This window comes from Perissodus microlepis, chromosome 9, assembly GCF_051167445.1.
Source record: "Perissodus microlepis isolate ML-2025 ecotype Zambia chromosome 9, ASM5116744v1, whole genome shotgun sequence".
Lineage (NCBI taxonomy): Eukaryota > Metazoa > Chordata > Actinopteri > Cichliformes > Cichlidae > Perissodus > Perissodus microlepis.
The window spans coordinates 15,424,865-15,447,674 of NC_140469.1; the positions used below are offsets into that span (position 1 = coordinate 15,424,865).

The following is a 22,810-nucleotide window of genomic DNA, read 5'->3' on the forward strand; positions in this document are numbered from 1 at the left end:
AGTCAGTTTATACTGTTTCCACCACTGATCAGCCCTGGATTAGTGTCATGTTACGCCAGCAGGGGCACCTGCCTGGAATCAGCAACACCATGTCGTTGCACTTGCCGTGGTCTCTGCCCTGACTCCAAGAGAAAAAAGCAAAACTGGGAGATTTTTTGTTTTGTTTTTAATTTTATGGTTTTACGGTGTCGTATTGCTGTTCAGACTGTGTCCCTCTGGAATATTCTGGAGGGTATATATTCCTGGCAACTAAAACCCCTATGTGAAGCAGAACTTGTCAGTAATAGTATAGAATATCTCTGTTACTATTCTAATAAGGCAGAGCAAGTGGGACAAGATTTGGTTGCACAGGCTGAGTTGGACAAATATAAACCAAAACCTTATAAGCATATCGTACCTTCTTATAGAGGCCATTTAACAAAATTCTTTGACAGCTATAATTTTGAACCAGGGTAGAGATTCTACACCCAGTTTAGTGGGCGTGAGGTGAGTGTGCGACTCAATAGGGGAGAGCAGAGAAAATACATAAGCAGACACCTGACATACATTTTTTCCCTTATATTTAGCCTTTCTAAAACAATATTTATATAGTGCTTATAATTATGTTCTAAACAGGTAGCCTTAATAGAAACTAAGGACTTGGGTAGCAAATTGAAATTTGCTGCCGATTGGTCAAACAAACTGAGACCAAGCCTCCACCTTCAGAGCAAAAAGCAACTCAGTTCTAAAATTGGATTAATGCTAGTAAGCAGTGAGGAGATATCAGTGGGCAGCGTTTTTCAGAAGTGTTGCTAAGACATCAGTATTAAGCAGATCCCCTTTCCATGTTTGGCATTGCTTGCCTTGCTTAGCATCACCTCATCTGTTCCTCATATTTACACAAACAGAACCAAATAGCAGTTATCAAACTGTAAACCTGTCACTTTTAAGTAAACAATTACCTGCATTATTTAAACACGCAGCAGATTCTTTTTTCACTTGTCGAGCCTCAATGTGCCACTTCTTTGGGACCCTAAGAGAGCAACGCATGCCATTTAAGCACAAGGACCTCCATGTCCTGTTTATTTAGTGACATGTGAGTCATGGTGAAGGTTTTATCACAGGGGTCTGTAGGGTGAGTCATAATAGTTCAAACAAGCAAGCCTCAACATAACGCATTAGCCTCAAGCTACTCAAAGTAAATGGTTGTCACATCCACTTATCTGTCTGCTGAAGCTTTCATTGTGCGTGAACTACATTAAATAAATATATAAACTTGAGGCAAGCCAGAAAAGACTTCTCAAAGATTTGGAGAATGCTATTTTTCCTCATGCATTATTTGCTGCGAATGGCTTCGTCTTAACGGATGCATAAGTTGGGGTTTTACACTCATCGTCACAATGCCAGGAGTGTACCATTAATGCATGGCTCGTGATAATTGTGCTTCACTGACTCGGAGTGCATTGTTTCATCCTACTGCTTTCACCATTAGCTGCAATTTTCAAAGGCATTTTGGCTAAATACTACTATGTCAGCACCTATTTCTCCTCAACCCATTTGTTTGATCAACAGCTCTACCTGCTCACCTATTTATCAAAGGAGCACATAAGAGGACCCCACCACCGTACAAGGTAAACAAAGACAGGATATCAAAAGCGGCACTTTGCCACATATGATACTTTACATTCTCACTAATTTTCTGGTAAATCGAATTACACAAACACAGTTATTGTGGAAGAAATAGAAACAAATCCTTTTATATAAAAAGTTCATATACAATTTAAATTCATGGATTTTAAGACTTTTTAAACAATTAGCATAAATTGATATTGAGATGCTTCTGTTTTGAACCATGTCATGGGCTGCTGATGCTGAGCTTCATGGGATTAAGACCAACATGAGAAGTGCAGGGCGCTGTGGCTGGCTGCAGGCTAAAGGAACAGTACACTCAGATTCACTGTGACAAGACTCCCCTTCTTTTCACTGAAGAAGAATTGCCCAAAGACATTCATCCCCCATCTTTCCCTATCATGACTATAATGCTGACCTGGTTTCATTCAGGGCTTCTCTTGTACTGCTCCTTAAATGGTCCTAATGTATTTACATATGACCAACCGATGTGGAATTAAAACTGTGGTATAAAGAAGAGGAAATTGTGTGTGCTGGTAAATATAGACAAGTGAGACAGAGTCTTCCCACAACACCATATCCACTTTTGCCATTTATCATTAATGATGGAAAAATCAGCAGATAAGTGTTTAAAGTATGCCCACTATTGTCATTTCCATATGCATATTTTCTTTATTGGACTCCATTAGAGTAGCTTTGAATTATTCACAGTTCAAACTCATTTTTAATTATCTTATACTCAACTTTGGTGTGGCCACTCAGTTGAAGATCTGTCTGAAAAAAAAGTTGCTTTAGCTCTTTTTCGTCTAAGACCACTGTCTCTTTGAGTCTCTACTGATTGGCTAGCCTTTGCAAACAGAGGTTTTGAACAGGAGGTTGGTGAGGGTATAGTGCACAGCACAGATGACCACATGAAGCTATCCCCTTTCACTGACACAATACAGAGGCAAGCGGAGCAGAATAAAAAGATGAACTGATCACTTAGAGCATTCCGACATTTGTGCTTTTGCCTCATTTGAATTAATTGTACATGCACTTACTCTGTTATTTGAAACTTTGACCGTGTTTACACTACTATGCAAAAGTTTTGAGTCACCCCTCACTTCTTTATATTTAACTTCTAAGAAGCCAGACTTTCTTTTTAATATTTTAAAGTGATCTTGAGCAATGGTTCCCCAGGCTGTTTGGAAGGCTTACAAGGTTATTCTTGGACATTGGCTGGTTTTCCTGATTTTCAGTGCAGTTCTTGTACCTGAACATTTTCAGAAGAATGTTTTTTAAGCCACTTAGCACTGACCTGTGAATCATGCAAGAATATAAACGGTACAAAACTCAAGGGGTGAACCATTGTTGTTTCATATAACAGACTATTTAGCAAAGAACCAATTTTAAACTGTATTTTTAGTCAATTTGTTAATAACAGTCTCTCACAAAAACACACTGCTTATTCCCATTTCTTTAGTCGATTTTATTAAAAATGGCAAATGTAACACAGTTTGAAAGGTATAAAGTATTTTTGCACCAAAAAAATAGTCAAAAAAATAGTCTTATAGATATATATATATATATATATATATATATATATATATATATATATATATATATATATATATATATATATATATATATATATATATATGTGTGTGTGTGTGTGTGTGTGTGTGTGTGTGTGTGTGTGTGTGTGTATATATATATATATATATATATATATATATAAAGAGGGAAGGTAGCCAGAACAGAGGGGATCAAACTACCAGAAGGCAACACTGCAGACATAAAGGACAGTTACAAGTACCTGGGGATCCCGCAGGCGAATGGGAACCATGACGAGGCAGCTAGGAAAGCTGCAACCACCAAGTACCTGCAGAGGGTCAGGCAAGTCCTGAGGAGTCAGCTGAATGGTAAGAACAAGATCTGGGCTATCAACACCTACGCCCTACCCGTGATCAGGTACCCTGCTGGGGTAATAGGCTGGCCAAAGGAGGAGATAGAAGCCACTGACATCAAGACAAGAAAGCTCCTTACCATGCATGGAGGGTTTCACCCCAAGTCCAGCACCCTGAGGCTGTACGCTAAGTGGAAGGAAGGGCCCCAACTGACAGCGTGCTCAGTGAATACCTCAGGCAGCAGAAATCCAAGAAAGTGGAGGAAGGCGAGGAACCATCATGTAAGGACAGGCCCCTGTACCACCGGCAGATAGAGGAGGTGGCTGATATCCAGAAATCCTACCAGTGGCTGGACAAAGCTGGACTGAAAGACAGCACGGAAGCACTAATCATGGCAGCACAGGAACAAGCACTAAGCACAAGATCCATTGAGGCTGGGGTCTATCACACCAGGCAAGACCCCAGGTGCAGGCTGTGTAAAGATGCCTTTGAGACAATCCAGCACATAACAGCAGGGTGCAAGATGCTAGCAGGCAGGGCATACATGGAACGCCATAACCAAGTGGCCGGCATAGTGTACAGGAACATCTGTGCCGAGTATAACCTGGAAGTCCTGGGGTCAAAATGGGAGATGCCCCCAAGGGTGATGGAGAATGACCGAGCTAAGATCCTGTGGGACTTCCAGATACAGATGGACAAAATGGTGGTGGCTAACCAACCGGACGTAGTGGTGGTACATGAGAAGACGGCCGTAGTGATCAATGTAGCAGTTCCGAATGACAGCAACATCAGGAAGAAGGAACACAAGAAGCTCGAGAAATACCAAGGGCTCAGAGAAGAGCTCGAGAAGATGTGGAGGGTGAAGGTGACGGTGGACCAAGTGGTAATCGGAGCACTAGGTGCGGTGACTCCCAAACTAGGCGAGTGGCTCCAGCAGATCCCGGGAACAACATCGGAGATCTCTGTCCAGAAGAGCGCAGTCCTAGGAACAGCTAAGATACTGCGCAGGACCCTCAAGCTGCCAGGCCTCTGGTAGAGGACCCGAGCTTGAAGGATAAACCGCCCGCAGGGGCGAGTGGGGAATTATTATTATTATTTTTTTATATATATCGGCATATTTTGGCAGGATGTGCTGTATGTCCTTAAAAACTAAGGAACTGTTCTTAAGAAATGGGAATAAAATCCAACAAAGACCCAAGAGACACATCTGGCCCTTTAGTTTATCCATCGACTATTCACTGAAGCTTCATAAGAAATGGCCTCAGTGGAAAATTGGCTGTGAGGAAGCCATTCTTAAGGAAGGAAAACAGGGAGGAAATGCTGAGGTAAGAACTTGACTGAAAATCAACGCCGACAGGTCTTTCAGAGTGATGAATTAAACCTGACATGGCTTGAAAATGATTCGAAGCACAAAAGCATGCCTTGATAGGAAAAGTCTGGAGAACTATTCCTGAAGACTACTTAAAGAAATAACAAGAAAGCTTCCCCAACAGAGTTGGCTGTGTTGAAGAAAAAAAGCTGTATTTCAAGGTTGTTAGAATTACACAAACTCAGATTTTGCCTTATATACTGTATTTCCATGTATGTTTCCACTTTTCAATAAATAGCTGCAGCCGTTTCTCATTTTCCTAGAAAAATACAAAGAAATAATTGGTGGCTCAAGTTTTTCCATAGCACCAGAGGTGGGTACAAGAAAGTGTGATCTGTATAGAGTTCAGTTGTCACAGGGATGAATGGTATCACTGCACATGACACGAGTGTTTGCATGTGTTCTGCGTGTTTGTGTGGTTTAAGGAAGCCCTGTTGTAAGGGCCCACAGCAGCCTCCCCAAAATAGAGCCGAGAGCAGCTGCAGCCGGGTGGGTCGTATCAGAGGGACATCAAAGAGGCCGCCGCCACCCGTCCTCTCTGATCATAAGCACTAATGGTGTAATGGGGGACTGGAAGGTCAGTGATTGTTTTTGGTTGTGTGTCTGTGTATGTAAGAGAGAGAGAGAGAGAGAGGGGGGGGGGGGGAGGAAGAGAAAGAAAGTCAATAGGCAACAAAGGTGATAGAACCTTCTGGAGCACAAAGCAACAGCATATAATCCTTGCAATAAAAAATAAATATCAGATTTGGTGTTGCCTCTTCACTGATATCTATGGCAGAACCCAGCACAGCCAATTATAAATAACTGGCTAATGATGTCTTGGAAAATGGATTCCTTCTCCCACTGGTGAGTGAACTCTGGATCCCTAGATATCAGAATAAGAGGGAAAAAGTATATCACAGTCCCACAATATTATCCGTAAGGAACATACACTTCATCACTCTTGCATCAAACTGTACAGTTTCCAGGCATGCTCAGTATACTACTCTTAGTGTCCCAGCTCAGATAACTCTGCGTCCATTTGTGAGCCTCAGATTTCAACAGTCATCACTTTTCCTGCATGAAGACCTCCAGGCAGAGAGGTCCAGGCAAAGACACAGTCTGAATCTGAGCGTACGACAACCCATTTGCTGTAATGTTGTCCTTATGTATTCGATATTCTTATGATATTTTGTATTCTTATAATATTTTGTACTGGCTGGACTTCAGAAGATATAAAAGCACAGAGTACATGCCTCCCCCGCCTCTTCTTTCTTGAATCCAGATTTATGGCCCTATAAAATGTCTCTGTCATGTCCAATCAGCACCTGCTGTCGCTCGTCACAAACCCAGTGGAAACAGTCGGAGAGGTTAAGCTTGAACACAGGCGCTCTCTATAGGATTAACAAGGCATTAACCCGTAAACCAATTTTAGTCATCTGAGCTCTTGATAAAATAATAATAATAAAAATAATAATGATAAAATAAAATAAAAACCCAGAAAATGTCTTACTTCTTCTGCTTATTTAGCCTTATCTGTTTACCTTAATGTATTATTTCGATATGCTGACTCATATACAATAGCGGACAGTTAAAAGCTCATTATCCTGACACGTATTTTGTGATCGTAGAAGACAATATTTTATTTTTAAAAAGAAAAGGTTGCTAGCCATAGTAATATGAATATTATTATTTTTTATACACATAAGAGCAAAGAGCCGGGCAGTTTTCTTTTTCGACTCTGCGGAACAAATTTACTGCGGACGTGTGTTCGCCCATACTGGTTCCGGGTTTCAACATCCTGGTAGCTAACGTTAGCTGAAACACAATCTTCTCTACGCTATAAGGTACATAGTGGTAAGAATCCATGTATCTTTTCCGTTACGTGATTTTATGTATTGCCGTATGTCAAAGTCAACTATGTGGTTTGAGTTTTACATTGTAAAGAAGCGGTAAAATAAAAAAGCTATATCAATTTTTTGGAAAGGTTTTAGCCAGAGCTGACTAACCCTGACGGCTGCGTACACGTAAGATAGATGAATAAATTCACAGCCATTGCTGTGTGATTTAGATATGATGGATGAAGAGGATTTACAGGTGAAGATATTCATATATCTCTTAACGAAAGCTAGCTTTGTTTTAACGGGCCTAACTTTACGCGGCGTTTGTCATAAATCATATTCGACGGGATAGCCAGCGTTAACATTTAACAACCTGCAGTTTGACAAACACAGTGGCAACCGTTGTGTAATCTAGCCGATTAAATGTTGAGTTGCAAGTTATGCCCCAAAAAGAGTGATGTTTTAATGTTTTTCCTTTTCAGGATTAAAGAAATCCCGGAACAACATGGGTGAGTGATGGCTAGAAATCCACAATTCCCATTTGTCCACGTTAAAGTAGCCACACTGAGGTCTCATTTCTTCGTCCCACTTCAGTAACTGTTGTCGTACACCTGTTTTAAATTGTTGGTTGTCATCTCTGTTACTTCACAGATGGTGAAGAGAGAACCTATGGTGGCTGCGAAGGGCCAGATGCCATGTATGTGAAGCTGATCTCGTCAGATGGCCACGAGTTCATTGTGAAACGAGAACATGCCTTGACATCTGGGACTATCAAAGCCATGTTAAGCGGGCCAGGTGAGAATTCAGACACTGACATTGTTAAAAAGGAGCAAATTTAACTTTTTAACTTGAATGATTTGTAATCTAATGTTATCATACATACATACATACATTCATTGGTCATGCTCTCCAGTAATTTTGTTGCACTTTGAAGGTCATGCCAGGTTTTTTTTTCCAGTGGTAGCTTGTTTCTGCCAATCTGCTTCAAAAAAAACGAAACTAAAAAAAATTTTGTGTGTGAATTTTGAGGTGTTTTCTTAGTGTTTTGAGTTAGTCTCTGACCAATGCTAACCTGTAGCGCAGCCCCAATTTTAGCCGTATCAAAATCAAAATTTTGATTTACGGATCGGAGAAAAATAACAATTTGTGGCAGAAACGGCTTCCACAGTTTTCTTTGCAAGCTATTGGATTGCTGTCCACTTTAATCCAGTGTGAGTAGTAATTGGAATTTGGAACCAAATGTATTTAAACACTGAAGAACGTAACGTTTGTTTTGCTGCTGTTTTTACTGGAGGTTTTTTTTTTTTTTTTTAATCTTTTCGCAATTAAAAAAAACCCCACATATAGAAATCCCATTGTAGTACCTCAACCACATGATCATCATGTGAACTATTATTTGACTAATTTTGTTAGAGGGTGCATAGTGGTGCTTGTAGAAGATGGTGTTATTGCTTTCAGTCAGGTTAATTCTGTTTCTCCAGTTGATGGCACTGTGCTCCCCCTTTGTTAGCAATACTATTCATAGGATTTCATTGGTGCAAATGCCATTATTCATTGCCTCATTTATCCCTGATCAAAAATATCTTTGTAGGTGCATATAATTACAATTAATTGGACAGTTTAATGCTTTTTTAAATTAATTATTGTTATCAATATCCATTATATGGTCTGTTTTCCAATTAACTTGTAAATATTTTTGCCCGACTTTACTTGATTACCTATCCTGCTCTGATCATCATGCAGAATTCTGTTTATTGGCTCCATCTAGGGGTGGGCGATATAAACGATATACGATAGAAACGATATAAATTTGGCCAACGATAGAGATTTTGACTATACCGCTCTACCGCGATAGTGCATGTTGATGATGTCAACATGCGCCTCTTTTGGTCAAAAGCATTGCAGCGGGTACAACCATTATCATCTGCAAATTATGCCGGTCGACAGTAATAGCAAAGAGATGAAGCACTTTTGAAATATGGGGAAAGCCAAAAACTGAGCTTCCTCCACTTCCATACCATTGATTCATTAATGTTGAATTCTCTGGCAGCTGTTTTATTCCCATGTTGTTGCAGTATATTAATAACTAACCTTGTATTGTGGATGAATTATCTGAGTTGTTCTCCTGACTGAAGTTTGGCCCGTGTATAGCATCCTGCCTTGCGATTGCATTTGTCCCTAACCACCAGAAACCCTCACGTTAACTTTCATCGAGTGGAAAAAAGTTGGTGTTCATCCTCCAGCTTCACTGTGCTAATGTTATGCTAACATAGCTGTGTCGCTAGCGATCACGTAGCAGCACAACATTATATACCAGGTAGCCCAACTTCAGTAACCCTACAAACGCCACTGCTGTTTAGTTTTCTGTCTTCATTTATGTTGGAAGTGATGTACGTTTTAATTTGTTTCAAAAATCTCTCAGTCAGAACATGTTTAGGTGGAAACTAGTGAGCTAACTTCCTGCTAACTTCTAGCTCCGTTAAATTTAAATAAATTCTGTTTTCATGGATGCCTGGATGTTAAACTTAATTGTTACACCTGGTAAAGCAGCAACGCTGATCATTTTATTGAAGATGAATGAATTTTGACAGTTTTTAACTCTGTGTTCGTTTGACTTTGGGACCTGAAGCGGACGGAGATTTGGACCCAGATAATCTGCGAGGCTCCTTACTACAGCAGACGTAATGCTCTGACAGTCCATCAAGCAGTGCGGCTTCGTAGCTTACCAAAGTTGTACTAAAGCATTTTTTGACAGATTTCTGCACGCTGTGTATTACATAAAATCGGTTCGAGGTCAGTAAACACAACCAGAATTCATACATAAGGCGCACTCTTGATTTTTGAGAAAATTAAAGGATTTTTAGGGTGGAAAATACGTTATACAGGAAAAAAAAGAATATATCACAATATATATCGTTACCGCACATGCTTCAAATTATACCACGATATGGATTTTAGGTCATATCGCCCAGCCCTATTCCCTACCTCCTGATTTAAGAAATATCTCTTCCTTCTCTCTCTTTAAGTCCCAACTCAAAACTCACTTGTTCAAAATAGCTTATCCCACATAACCTCTCCACTCTGCTATTTTAAATTTATGTCTTGTGCTTTTATGATTGTGTAAACTGCTTGCTTTTATGTTGCTTTTTATTCTACTGTGTACAGTGACCTTGAGTGTTTTGAAAGGCGCTTTCAAATAAAATGTAGTAATATTATTATTATAATTATTATTATTATTATTATTATTATTACTTGGGCCAGTACACTGGAAAGCTTTCAGGATACTTTTTTGGTTAATAAGGTGTTTTTAGGTGTTATGCTCAGTGCAAGACTTAAATCTATGTTGAAGCTCTTTACTTGACACTGTAGGCTGATGTGCACCTTAACAGAAAAGTAACTACAGTGGCATAGACACAAACCACTGTGATAGGGCTGTTTGGTAGCAGTATCCGGTGTAAACACATTAGCAGGATAATACCTCAGTAATTGTATCTAGCTTGTTCATTATGCTATTCCAGTAGCATCAGTGCAAAGACATGCTGTTTTTCTTTTTTTCGTAAGTCTAGCAATATGTTTATAGATTCAGTTGGCTCCGATATCGTTTCTCCTTCCACAGTTTCTGTAAAAGTAACTGTTTAGTTCCAGATTCATCAAATCCATGACCAACATTAAGAGCCCAGTTTTGCTCACGATGGCAGAGCAATGGCAGGAATTCAACACAGCCCTATAAATTAAGCTTACATCATTGAGGAAATCCCTGTATATGTTCTTTTAATGTATGAACATGATATTGTCTATCTGCAGGACAATTTGCTGAGAATGAAACCAACGAAGTGAATTTCAGAGAGATTCCATCTCATGTCCTCTCCAAGGTCTGCATGTATTTCACCTACAAGGTCCGTTACACCAACAGCTCCACAGAAATACCCGAATTCCCCATCGCACCGGAGATCGCACTGGAACTACTCATGGCTGCAAACTTTTTGGATTGCTAAAGTTGCAAAGATAATGGGAAAAAAAGCTTAAAACATTTTTAGTTGTTTTTTTTTCTTCTTTTTTTGAGTATTTAACTTGTTTTGCTATTCACTTCATATGAAAAATAATCATTTTTCTTTGGTTTGCTGTTGTTTCATTAGTATTAAAAGATGACATTTTAACATGTTAAATGGATATAGCAGAATGTGACAAATGTGCCCCCCCAGAAATCTCTCCTCACCACACCATCTTAATAAAGACGTATTTGGTGAGCACTTTGTTTCCAGTCTTTGGTACCTTGTGCCTCATGAAATGAAGTACCATCTCCACAATGAACATGCTTCCTATTTTTATTCTCTTTTGAAGTTTAAAAAAAAAGATATTTGAGATAAAGGCAACAGTGGGGATGTTGTATACACTAAAATAGATAATTCAGTGTTTTGTTTTGCTTTTTCACATCAGTAGTTGGAGATCTACTAAAAGGGTTTACTCTTTATACGGATCAGATAAGGATGTTTGGAAAATGAACGAACCTCAGATGTCTGTAATTTAATTAGCATGGCAATGCTGAAATAAAAATGTGTATTGAATCTGAAAATACTGCTCTTTTTTTTTTTTTTTTTTTTACACTATCGTAGGAGAACTGCAGTAACTGCTGTGGTTTAAACACTCTTAAATGTGGATTTAAAGTAAAAACTTATAGGAGATACTGAACAAATAACTGAAAGGACTCACTGTGTGCTCGTACTGCTCCAGCGTGACACTGATTCATCAAGAAGTGAATTTATGACTCTAGGATAAAACAATTGGTACAGACTCCTTAAAGTCCCATAAAGTGATATGACATAAGGGCTTTGTGTTGCATGTTATAGAAGAAATTTCCGTGTTCATAAAAAAGTCAGTGATCACTTAAACTACATAAAAATGTAAAGCTGATAGATGTGATCTTATTATTCTGAATAAACATTGCCTTGCACATTCAAGTTTCAGAAATTTACATTGCCTGTGTCCATCCATTTGACTGGTGCCTATATGGAGTGCTTACCAGCCATGCCATGTGATACACCCAAGTATTAATTCCCATGGTGAGGCGAGAGCTTATATCACATCTGATGCAACTCTGGCTACCAAGAGACATTTTCGCTGTAGGAAACATTAGGAGGTTAGACCAAATTGCAGTTCAAGTGGATGAAATGTTCAAAATTTTTGCTTACACAGATAAATGAATATGCTTCCTGTGCTTAAGCCACTGACACCTAAAAAAATGACAGTAAGATAACATAACGAGCTAAAAGCTCGAATAATGTAATTAAATACTCTGATGATCACAGGAAGTCTGTTCCTTGAAGCATTTTGTCATGATGAGTCATTACTCTCACACTTAGAGGTTGTAGAAACCAATGTTATTCTCATTTTTAGGCACGGTTACTCCACCGATCATGTTATACCTCAAAGGTAGGAAGTTTCTGTCTTTTAATAACTAAAATACATCCTTTAGCAAAGGTCACTGGAGGTGCCCGAAGTCCCGTTTCACCTCGTTGGATTTATAAATATTATGTTGTCTTTATCGCTGGTGAAATGCTGTGATAAATCTGCTAAATGTTACGGACATCTTGGCGGTGACGGTGGCGCGCACACACACGTTCGTGTGGATTTGTTTTCTGCTGTCAAAACAACTTAAATCACGTGACCGCCTGACGTACGTTTCTACACTCTGCGCTGAGGAGGGGGGGTTTCCATCATGGCGTCGATGCAGGTAAGAACACAATTGACAGCGATCGCTTATTTTGTGATTTTTACCGGACCTCCCGGCTGTTTTTTTCCTGGCACTTTATCGACCACTTCACTTACCTACGCGTATTTGCCCAAAGTGGTGGTGACGTTACTGTAAAATCGATGACATTTATCCTCAACTGTTCAGGTTTAGCGGCTGCTCTTTGCTAGCAATACAACTAGCCCATCATCATCATCCACAGCAAGTCAAGGCTAGTAGAAGCTAGCTTCCTGGAACTGTATGTCGATGACTTGGCCCGTGTGTAGGTTCTTCTCAGAAAGGCGTGATAATTCAAGGATATGAGGTGGAAAAATTTCCGATGTTTCCCGTAAATGTTGGCGGTTAAGTGGCCGGGCTCTCACCACAGTGAGCTAAGCAGACGGTGCGCAGATCGAACAGTTGCAGTTTCCTCCTGAACAGCTGAACAGGTGCATCACTTTCACAGAAACTGCGTTGTTCAGTTGACTGGCTGTTAACGTCTAAATAAATCAAAAAGCAAAGCAAATTTCATACATTTTTTTTTAAACACTTACCTCTTTGAAATCGTTTTGTTTGGGTCACGTTTAACTACTAATAAACATAATAAACGGTAACCCCTCATTGGACTATCATTGAGGTATCAGTGTTTTTCCGGGTATGGGCCGCTTAATAAAATTGATGAACACATGTGCTAAATTTCTCAGCCACTACTCTGTTTGATTTTACTTGACTTGATCCAGTATTTCAACTTTTTTTTAAATTTATTTTTTGGGGGTATAAACCCTATCATGTTTTCTCCCACAGAAAAGGCTACAAAAGGAATTATTAGCCTTGCAAAACGATCCACCCCCAGGAATGACGCTCAATGAAAAAAGTGTACAGAACACCATTACACAGTAAGTCCTTCTCTCTCTCTCTTTTTTTTTTTTAATTTCCTGTGACTCATTTGTTTCAGAGTGGCAGCACTTCTGGGTTTTTATCACCGATATGCCTATCGTGTTTGCTCAAATACCATGTGGCTTTGTGAAATGCCAGGTTTCATCCCTTTAAAAGGGTAGCGTGGCAAGCATGCCGCATGCCATAAAGGTAGCTGCGGCTGGAGGTAAGACACCACGGCCTCAGCAGTGTGTAGTGGTGAGGAATTGGGGTCATTCCAGCAACTGGCAGCCACAGGCCCTTCGTAGAGTGTCTCTAATGCACAGTGTCACTATTCATCCTTATAAAATATTTAATGGCTGGCATGCAGGAGTTGGGCTAGAAACAGAGGTTGCTTGGCTGACCTTTCTGTCTGGTTGTCGTGATGTATCCCCTTAAACCCCATGACTACTGTTGCCATTTCATATGGTTTCTGATAAGCAGGAAATATGACTTGAATTGTAGTCTTTAAATGGATTTGAGACTAGTTTCTAAGCTGAAGCATGGACTTGTTAAGTTACTAACTTTTCGAGTTGTATGGCATGGTTTCTGGCCTCCAATGCCGTCTGAAAGAGAGGGTGCACATTGGAGTGTTTGTCACTGGTCAGTTATGGTGGCATCTTCCTCATTAGATAACAATCACCTGGTCTGACAAATGCCTTGCATGACTGCCAAGTCTCCTAACCAGTCCTGCTGGCTTGTGATCCTTGTATATAATTTCTCTGACAAGGCATGTGTAGGTGTGTCCTTTTTTTTTTTTTTTTTTTTTTTAAACGCTCTGCTCTGATGTCACAAGGTGTCTTTGTGCTACTTTCTGTTGTCACGATTGACTGTGGTCATGAAATGTCTTTATTATCCTGACTGGAGTATGACATACTCTTGTTGTGCTTGGCATAGAAGCACACAAGCTGGTATGTTACCGCAATAAAGGGTCAGTGTGTTTTCAGCTTTGCACCTTTTGTTTATATAGTACACTTTGTACTGTAACGAGCAACACTGAGAGTCAATGGTTTTGTTTTGTTTTTTAAGTGTATTGTGTGCTGGTGCTATATTGGTTAGCTTGATGGTGTAATGAGTCACTTAATGTAAACAGGGAAACTGCTGCTTAAAGGCACTGTTGGGCCTCTCAGGTGTACTCATTTGTCCTTGTCCCTACACTTTCACTAAATGTCTTAGTGTTATTTTTGTTGACTGGATCATATAATCACCAGGCTATAGGGAATTTGAGCACATTGAGTGTGATGTCCTTGAAGTCCCTGACTGTATTCGGCATGAGTTGGTAGCACGATCAGGCCTCGCTCTGAACTTCTTGAAGGAAAAGTGGAGCTTCGTTTAGACACTGTGACTGACCCTTTCCAAGGGCAACGTTTTAAGGAGAACAGACTTTATATGTAGGTTTAAATGATCATGTGTACCAGTCTAGATTTGAATGAGGCATGAGGCTATAAACCTGGATAACAGCCACAAGACTCTCTGGTGTCCTGTCTGCACTGCTTGCATGGGAAAAAATAGGGCAGAGATTGTGATGCTTTTTTCTTCTAAGGATTCTACTATGAGCCCCACAACTGTTCTGCACTCAATTTGTTTCTGCCACCAATGAAGCTGCATTCAGCAGTCTTGAGTTGTGTGTGTGTGTGTAAAGAGTGTGCGGTGCAGGTAGGCTGTCTTTCATCCCAGAGGCCCAAGGCTCTGTATTTGCAATCATCTGCGCAGGATTGAATTGCTAGCAGCTCAGTCAGCAGAGTTCTGTAGCCTGGCCACCGAAGCGAAAATAGATTTTGTCCAGTAGATCAATAGAATATCACATTACTACTAAAGCACTGTCATAACCCAGCTGAATATTGAATGTCACTGAAATGAGTCAAACTGAAAGCTTTTGATTACACACACTTACTGCAGAACCAGCTGCTCACATTGTGTATGATTTATTATTATTTTTTTAATGATAATTACATGTGGTTCTGTACTTGTCTCTAGCTAATCTGCTGCCAAATTATAAAACGGCAGATTATTAACAGAAATAATGTCGAAGCTGTCATTGTTTCCCACCTACTCCAGAATTGTAAGATTGAACACAGAGCACATTATCACTCATAAACCAAATTTTGCTTTTATAGAAATGCCATTTTCTCCCAAAGCACTGAAGGTTTATGTTCACTGTCAAGTACACTACGTATGAGGTTAAAGGAAAAAGCCTGAGTAGTTTATCCTGTCAAAAATTTGCAAGATCTTTACTCCAACCCCCCAAAACCACAAATCAACTGATTCTTGCAATTTGGATTTACACACAGCAATGAGGAACGCAAAAGTAATTGGTGCACCTCATTCAAACTGTGCTGTTTTTATCTGTATAGGCCCAGGGTCCCTTAAAGGCGCAGGTTCTTCTGCTAATATGGTGAATCGAGGGTAAATTTGCTCATTTCCTCCATGCAAATTGTGGGCAACCTCGCAGGGTTTTGTGGTTCCTTGTGGTTTCCTCTTTCCTCTGTTTTGTGTAAATCTCTAAAAATGTGTTTTGTTTTTTCGTGCAAGTTAATGAAATTTTAAGTTTTACGTTATTGTAAGTTGTAATTTAAGAGAGTTAATGTTGAAATTTAATGACATGGGATCTCCCTCCACCAACTCCATAAATTTAAAAGAAAATGGCCTTTTTTCATATTTACATCACTCTGATTTGTAGTCAGAGACTATTAGACCCTGATTATCTCAAGGTGATCTGTGTTATTTTATGTAATTTTTTTTTTGTTTGACATATTTTAATATTGTGCTTTTATTTTTATTTTTTTAGGTGGATTGTAGATATGGAGGGAGCACCTGGCACACTTTATGAAGGAGAGAAATTTCAGCTGCTTTTCAAATTTAGTAGTCGATATCCTTTTGATTCACCTCAGGTAAGCTCAGCAGTCATTATTGTTTGTGCGTAGGTGTGTGGGTAAATGTTAAACATTTTAAAGCACTTTGTCTGAAGTTATCTATAAGTTCACTTTATTAATCATCTTGTCTTATGGATCTGTTTTGTCTGCACTGTGGGTGCAGGAGATGCAGATGAACAAAGGACTTGGAACCTGGTCTGATGATGTTTCCTTTATACCGTTTGCTACTCTGATCTAATGTCCCACATCTATTCCTAGCTTGATATCAAAGATTGATATTCCTGAGTTCATGGTCCACAGTGGTGTTCCGATTGAAATAAACTCAAAAACTGAAGAGCTGTAGAAACAGTCTTTTATATTCATCGGCTAGATACCTGCTGCAATCTCATGAAACATCTTGGCTCTATGGTCATTAGTGCAATGAATCTTGGCTTGGAATCACTGAGAGACAGCAGTGCAGAAGTCTCACTGAAGCCATGTTTGATGGGATTAGTTTGACTCAACAGTCTTGTTACACTGATTAGGAGCCTGCCCGTCTAAAAATAGGTAGAGAAAATTAGATAAATTGAGCTACTTAGCTGTTACCCTCTCAAATAGGAAGGACACACTATCAGATTTATCCACTGTTGAAGTCCTCTCCTGGGGCCTCCGGAGGAACTTCTCTTTCACCTTATATCCTATTATTGTCGTGGAAAAGAAAACAAAGTCTGATCAAAATCACTTGACAATTTTTGCATAACAGCTTCAGTTTCTGTTGAGCCTTTTCACAGCTACATGCGCACAGGAGAAACTCCAGATTTCCTACCAGAACTTTAACCCTGTGCAGCATCTTCTAAAACAAAGATGTCAAATTTTAAAGTGTTGTGTAATCTTACAGTTTAGATTGTTACAATTGTATAAGGGCTTTTTATTTTTTCATTTACTCATTTTTTGACATGTTTTAGCCATCCAAGCTCTGCACATCACTCCACCAGTCATTTGAACATTCTGTGTCATTCACATGGGGAAAATATAAGCTTTGCAATTAAAACTAATCATCATTAGAATGAAATGTGGAATCAAAGAGTATTCTCTAGAATTTTTTATTTTATTTTTAATGCTTACAAAATTTTTAAGATTAGAATCAGTCTCCAATAATAACTTCAGCTTTAAATAAGACAGAATTGGAAAACTTTGGGCTCGACCTAAAATTTTCACATCTGTTTTTTGGCCTTCAGACTTTGCTTTCATCAAAGAACCGTTGCAGACATCGTTGTTTCAAATTTGTTGAGGTAATCTAATGGGTATGGTTGAGATCTGGTGACTGCAGTAACGTCTCCGTTAAAGACAGACCCCGAGCTGACCAGTTCTATAAAGAGTTCTTGTGTACTTCGGAGCTGTTCTTTAGATCACTGTCCTGCGTGCGGTCCAGTCATGCCGCTTCCAGCACATTACAGCATGGCATTTCCAAATAGAGGGTCACCCTTCTTTATTCGACATCTCGTTTAATCTTATATAAATCTTTTCCTTTACCCACTACAAAACGAACCATCTCAATTTTTGTTGGAAACACTTTAAAGGTGGAATTGTTTGATCTTACCACCATTTTCCAGCCTTTCTCAGTCAAATGCATGCAGCGTTTAGCAGTCTTGGTTTTCTTTTATTGGTTAGTCTCAGATTTGGCCTTTTCCATTGAAGCTCTGCCTAGTGTCATTAAAATCACCTCTTCACTGTCACATTGAGATGGGTATTGTGTTCACTGGGGCTGCATACCTTTTTTTTTTTTTTTCTGTTCTGGTTAGAGACACTTTGCTGACAGAATGGTACACACACTAGTATGAAATTTCCTCTGTGTGTTTTTTCCTCACTGAACTTGAACCCACAAAGGCTGATGTTCCAGACACTGAACTGTCAAAAGTTGCTGCTTCTTCACAGAAATTTTCAGTTGTGGTAAAAATGATTGAGAGTTTAATAAAAAGCTTTCTATTTTTATTTTTTGTTTTTTGGGGTGATTCTGATTTCTAAGCAGTTGTGCACATGCAAATTAGAGGCCCACCTTATGAAACAAAACAGAGGCTACTTCTGTTTTTCTTTTTCTAAAGTTAGAAATATTGAAACTTGTGGTGAGCACAGATTCAGCACTAGAACAAGGCACAGCATGGACCCGAGACTAGATATCTTAGTGAAACAGAAGATTTAGGTTACCTACAGACGCTGTTGGCTTGGTGTGATTTGGAGGTTTGAGTAAATATTTTAAGAGATTTTTTATTTTTATTTTTTTTGTCTTGATCTTTAGACTATAAAGCTAGCTGTGCTTTCTATTCATATCAATCACCCCCCCCCCCCACCCCTCATGATGTGGAGCCTGCACTCTCCCGTGAGGCCCGGTCTGGTGCCAGACTGACTCAACCCTTCATTACCCTTTTTACCCGCTCCCCCTTCTCTCTACTTTAGCACTTCTGACTCTAGCTTTTTGCTTCTCACACTTCCCATATCTTCCTGCTTGGCCCTCACTCTTGTGCCTTTTTCAAAGTCAAATGTAGCCCAGTGCTTTTTATAGAACGTGTCTACTTTTTTATAAAACATGCTGTATCTCCTCTCTAGCTCTCCCTAAGCTGTTCGCTTTTCCTCTCTCTCTCACCGTGTCCCGGCCCCTCTGTCCTAATCCAAGAGCCTCATATCCCTGTAGAGCAGTGGTGTCAATCATAAGGCCCAGGGGCCAGAATCAGCCCGACAAAGCCTTCAGTCCGACCAACTGGACAGTTTAGTAAGACGTGAAAGAAGGCATAAGTTTTGGACTAACTGTGTTTACACAGTTAGTCCTACAGCTTCTTAGTCTTACAGCTTTTCCTACTGATAAGACAAGATAAGAGAAATCCCAGAAAGCTGATGCTGTTTATCTGGACATTGTGTTTTCAGTGGGGGAAACATCTCATTACTTTTTAAGAAGTCACTTGGATAAGTGAAAAAACGTTTCTCCCACTGAAAACTGGACATCCAGATGAACAGAATCAGCTTTGTGGACTTAAATGACAAGGTTTTGGTTTTTCTTCCATTAAAATATCTGAGATTAAATCCATAATTAAGCATCTTTACATCGACAGAAGTCAAATCGGTGTATTTATATAGCACATTTTAAACAACGTCTGTTGACCAAAGTGCTGTACAAGGTATACAAAATATCCACTATGTAAAACGGTCACTAAATCAACAATAAAGAAAGGGAAAGCTTCACTGGTCCAGCTCGCTACATGTGGCCCACAAAGTAAAATGAGTTTGCTATCCCTGCAGTAGTGGGTTAACCCTGCAGCAAGTCTAATTATTTTTCTGTCATTAATTGATGGGAATGAATGTTTTAGCTTTCTCCAAAGTTCATCCCCGAGCTGGCTCTTTGACCACACATGTAAACCCCAACCACCCCAAAGTTGTTTTTTATGCGTCTTCTTTCTTTAGGATCTTAAAGCTCGCCAGCCTCATGGGATTTTTATTTGTACATATTCAGTTGTGTTGATGTGGTCTGCTTTGCTTTCATTGTGCAGGTAATGTTCACAGGAGAGAATATACCTGTCCACCCGCATGTGTATAGCAACGGTCACATCTGTCTATCTATCCTAACGGAGGATTGGTCGCCAGCGCTCTCGGTGCAATCAGTTTGTCTTAGCATTATCAGCATGTTGTCAAGCTGCAAAGAAAAGGTAAGTGTGCGACACCCGGTGTGGGCGGTAGCGGTTTGTGGGCACGTGTTAAATGTTAAATCTAATTGCTGCTTTTTGTTTTCTGCAGAGACGACCGCCCGATAACTCATTTTATGTAAGAACATGTAACAAAAACCCAAAGAAAACAAAATGGTGGTATCACGGTGAGTTTAAAAAAAGAAAAAGGTCTTATTTGTTTTCAGCACTTCCTGAACTTGAAACTTTCTTTTGTCTGTTTCCTGTTACTTGTAATTCTAATCTTCATGCTGTCTTGTTTGCCTTCACAGATGATACATGCTAATGTACAACCTTTGTATTAATGGTAGAAGAGAGAAGTCCTACTGACCTACGTAAAGCACTTTTTATCATTCAGTCTTTGAACTCTGACCTTTGACTGGAACAATGGACACCATGCGCTGGAGGCTCTTGGCTGCATGTTTTAGTCGGTTGTAAAATAGAAAATAACGGAACGTTTAGCTGCACCCAAGATGGAACTTCTTCCTTTTTTGTGTGTGTTTTTGTTTTGTTTTGTTTTTTTATCCGTTTTTTTTGGGGGGAGGGCAAAAAGGTCACAATGCAGTGAGCAAGTAAGGCAGACTTGTACTGATACTTATAATTCCTCTTTTAAGATTATCATTGTTACTTTTTTTGTTTGTGTGTGGCTGCATTTTAAGGTCCTTGTGTTGTGCAATAATAACCGGTGGATGCATGCTGGGGCCTACAAAGAGAAATCTAACAGTCTTCTGGAAGGGATTTGACCATCAAAACCCCAAGAAAATGCTTCATCTGTTTTTATTATTATTAGTAGTAGTACTACATGCACTGTGATGGTATCTAGTTTAAAAAGGCACTATTACGTTATTCCCAACTTGCAGGTGTACTGTAAGCAGTCCTCGATGCTTATCAGGTTCAAGGGTTTTAGTTTTTTAACCACTGTATCGACAGCACACGCGCTCTTCTTCATCTTCCAACTCTTAAGACCTGGTTGCAGTTCTTCCTGCCATCGGACTGAAATTCGGTACACACGGGAATAGCACAGGCATGACGGTAGATCCAGGAGTCATCCAGTGACCTCGGCGTTTGTCTCCTCATAAAGTTGGGCTGAACTTTTCTGGTCCAGCCTTTTAAAGACGTGCATCAGCCTCTCTTCCATTTAAAGAATGTCATCGCATGATCCATTTGTATTTGTATGATATATATTTTTTATTATTATTTCATGCTTTAATCTTCTGAAATGTTTGAATTTTTTTTTTTTTTTGGCATTTTGTTTTCCCAACTAGTTGATACTTTGAAAAGGGGGTGCTTTTGACGGGTCAGTATGTTTTTGAATTTTTTTTTTTTTTTTTTTTTAAATCTTCATTTTTATCTCTAGAATGACAAAGTATTTCTAGAATGTATGACGACAATACTTTTTTTTCTTCTCTCTCTCTCTTCCCCCTGGTCAGAGTTTTGGCTCAGGTACTTTTTCAATAAAGAGATCACCTCTAAAAAGACACCTATCAGAGATTTTGAATTTAACTATATTTTCACCAAAAGAGACTGTTATGTTGTAAACTTGTAACATGTCTGAAACTATTCTGTACATACATGCGTCTTTAAATTGTTAGATGATGTGCAAGAACCTGGCAAAGGATGCATTAACTTTATAGCAGAATGATGATAGGAGTGCTTTATTTCATTGGAACTTTGCATCTTTTGCCAATTAGGTTGTGTACGGTCAGCAACAAACATGTAAAGCTGGTTTTGGAAAAAAGGGAAAAAAAAAAGTAGTTTTACAGTAGGGGTGCATGCAGTTTCAAACCCTACTTTTTCTTATTGGCATCTAACATTGTGGCAACTTTTAGTCATTCCATAACTGAGGTCACGGTTTATAGGATGGATGCTAACAGTGCTCACCTCCAGAGGCTGTGCTCATTTCAAAGTGTAATCACTCCATTCTTAAAGACATGTTTATCGCCATCCAGTCAGAGATACTTGAATTTTTTCCATCTTGAGTTGTTTGTATCTACTACTTTTTTTTTTTTCTTTCTTTTTTTTCCCCCCTTTTCCAGGGTCTAGCTGAGTTTCTTGAATGAACATGCGTGAATGTGATGATGCTCTATTCTGTAGAGGAGATTACCACAGCACATGGCTATCTGAAGATTTAAAAACAAAAAACTATATTGATAATTTAAGGACATCTATTTAACCAATATTTTTTTTTTATTAGTTTCATTGTATAAGGTCGTATCTGCTATCACTGCTTCGAGAATAAGACTGACTGAAACACTGATTGTGTAAATGTAGTCACAGCAGCATTAGTGCAGAGAGATGCCTAATGGATCAATAAAGGCTTTTTTTTTTTTTTTTTTTTTTTTTTTTTTAAACATGCTTGTGGTTATGTTACAGGGTTTGGCTGTTCTTTTTTTTGTTTTGTTTTTTCCCCCTTAGGTTACTTTTTTTTTTTTTTATGTGGTTTGAACTCTTAGCTTGCAAGTTGTTGTGAGTGGTCAACACTAATAAGGGTGTGTTATTTATATTTGAAATTTTGTTCTGGGATGTGCAAGCTCCATGTAATAGGTGCCTGTTCATTTTCATAATCAATAATAAAAACAAAGATTCACTTTTATTCAACCTCAGTCTGAACAGTATGGGTTTTTTTTCTTCTCCTTTTTAAATAGCTTGCAAAAGACTGAGTAGTTCTGCTCTGAAGGCAGAAGGATGATGACCAAATTGAGAAAGAAGATAAATGTGTGACAGTGACACATTACATAAACTGCATATTTCAGAAGCTTGTAATTCCATCTGTCTGTAAAAAGTGAATGGCACAGATCTCAGGCGTACCTGTGGAATTGCACTAGGTTTGTGAAACATGCGCAAAGATAAATATGTAGTGTGGCAGGAAAACTGATGATCTGACGCTTTTGAAAGCAATGGAGCTTTCATTTGAAGTTTGTG

General features: G+C 39.2%; 2 protein-coding genes across 3 annotated transcripts; both read left to right on the top strand.

Annotated features, from left to right (window-relative positions):
* Window positions 1-6,584: 6,584 nt before the first annotated feature.
* Window positions 6,585-11,256, top strand: eloca (elongin C paralog a). 2 transcript variants are annotated; one of them, XM_084939203.1, is made up of 4 exons: window positions 6,585-6,689; window positions 7,166-7,192; window positions 7,335-7,478; window positions 10,488-11,256. In XM_084939203.1, the coding sequence occupies exons 2-4, from the start codon at window positions 7,189-7,191 to the stop codon at window positions 10,676-10,678; spliced, it is 339 nt and encodes a 112-aa protein (XP_084795329.1). In that variant the 5' UTR covers window positions 6,585-6,689; window positions 7,166-7,188; the 3' UTR covers window positions 10,679-11,256. The 2 variants fall into 2 exon arrangements, with proteins under 2 accessions (XP_084795329.1, XP_084795330.1); XM_084939204.1 differs by having other exon boundaries at window positions 6,595-6,699.
* A 1,070-nt stretch (window positions 11,257-12,326) lies between these two features.
* Window positions 12,327-22,491, top strand: ube2wb (ubiquitin conjugating enzyme E2 Wb). The gene is made up of 6 exons (XM_084939202.1): window positions 12,327-12,414; window positions 13,216-13,307; window positions 16,115-16,217; window positions 19,718-19,873; window positions 19,962-20,037; window positions 20,161-22,491. Exons 1-6 carry the CDS (start codon window positions 12,400-12,402, stop codon window positions 20,172-20,174), a joined length of 456 nt encoding a protein of 151 aa, XP_084795328.1. The 5' UTR covers window positions 12,327-12,399; the 3' UTR covers window positions 20,175-22,491.
* The last annotated feature ends 319 nt before the right edge of the window (window positions 22,492-22,810 follow it).

Bases quoted from the DNA above. Each gene is read 5' to 3' on its own strand.
- eloca (XM_084939203.1), top strand. The intron at 7,479-10,487 runs GTGAGAATTCAG...GTCTATCTGCAG, and splicing joins AGCCATGTTAAGCGGGCCAG to GACAATTTGCTGAGAATGAA.
- ube2wb (XM_084939202.1), top strand. The intron at 13,308-16,114 runs GTAAGTCCTTCT...TTATTTTTTTAG, and splicing joins GTACAGAACACCATTACACA to GTGGATTGTAGATATGGAGG. The intron at 16,218-19,717 runs GTAAGCTCAGCA...TTCATTGTGCAG, and splicing joins ATCCTTTTGATTCACCTCAG to GTAATGTTCACAGGAGAGAA.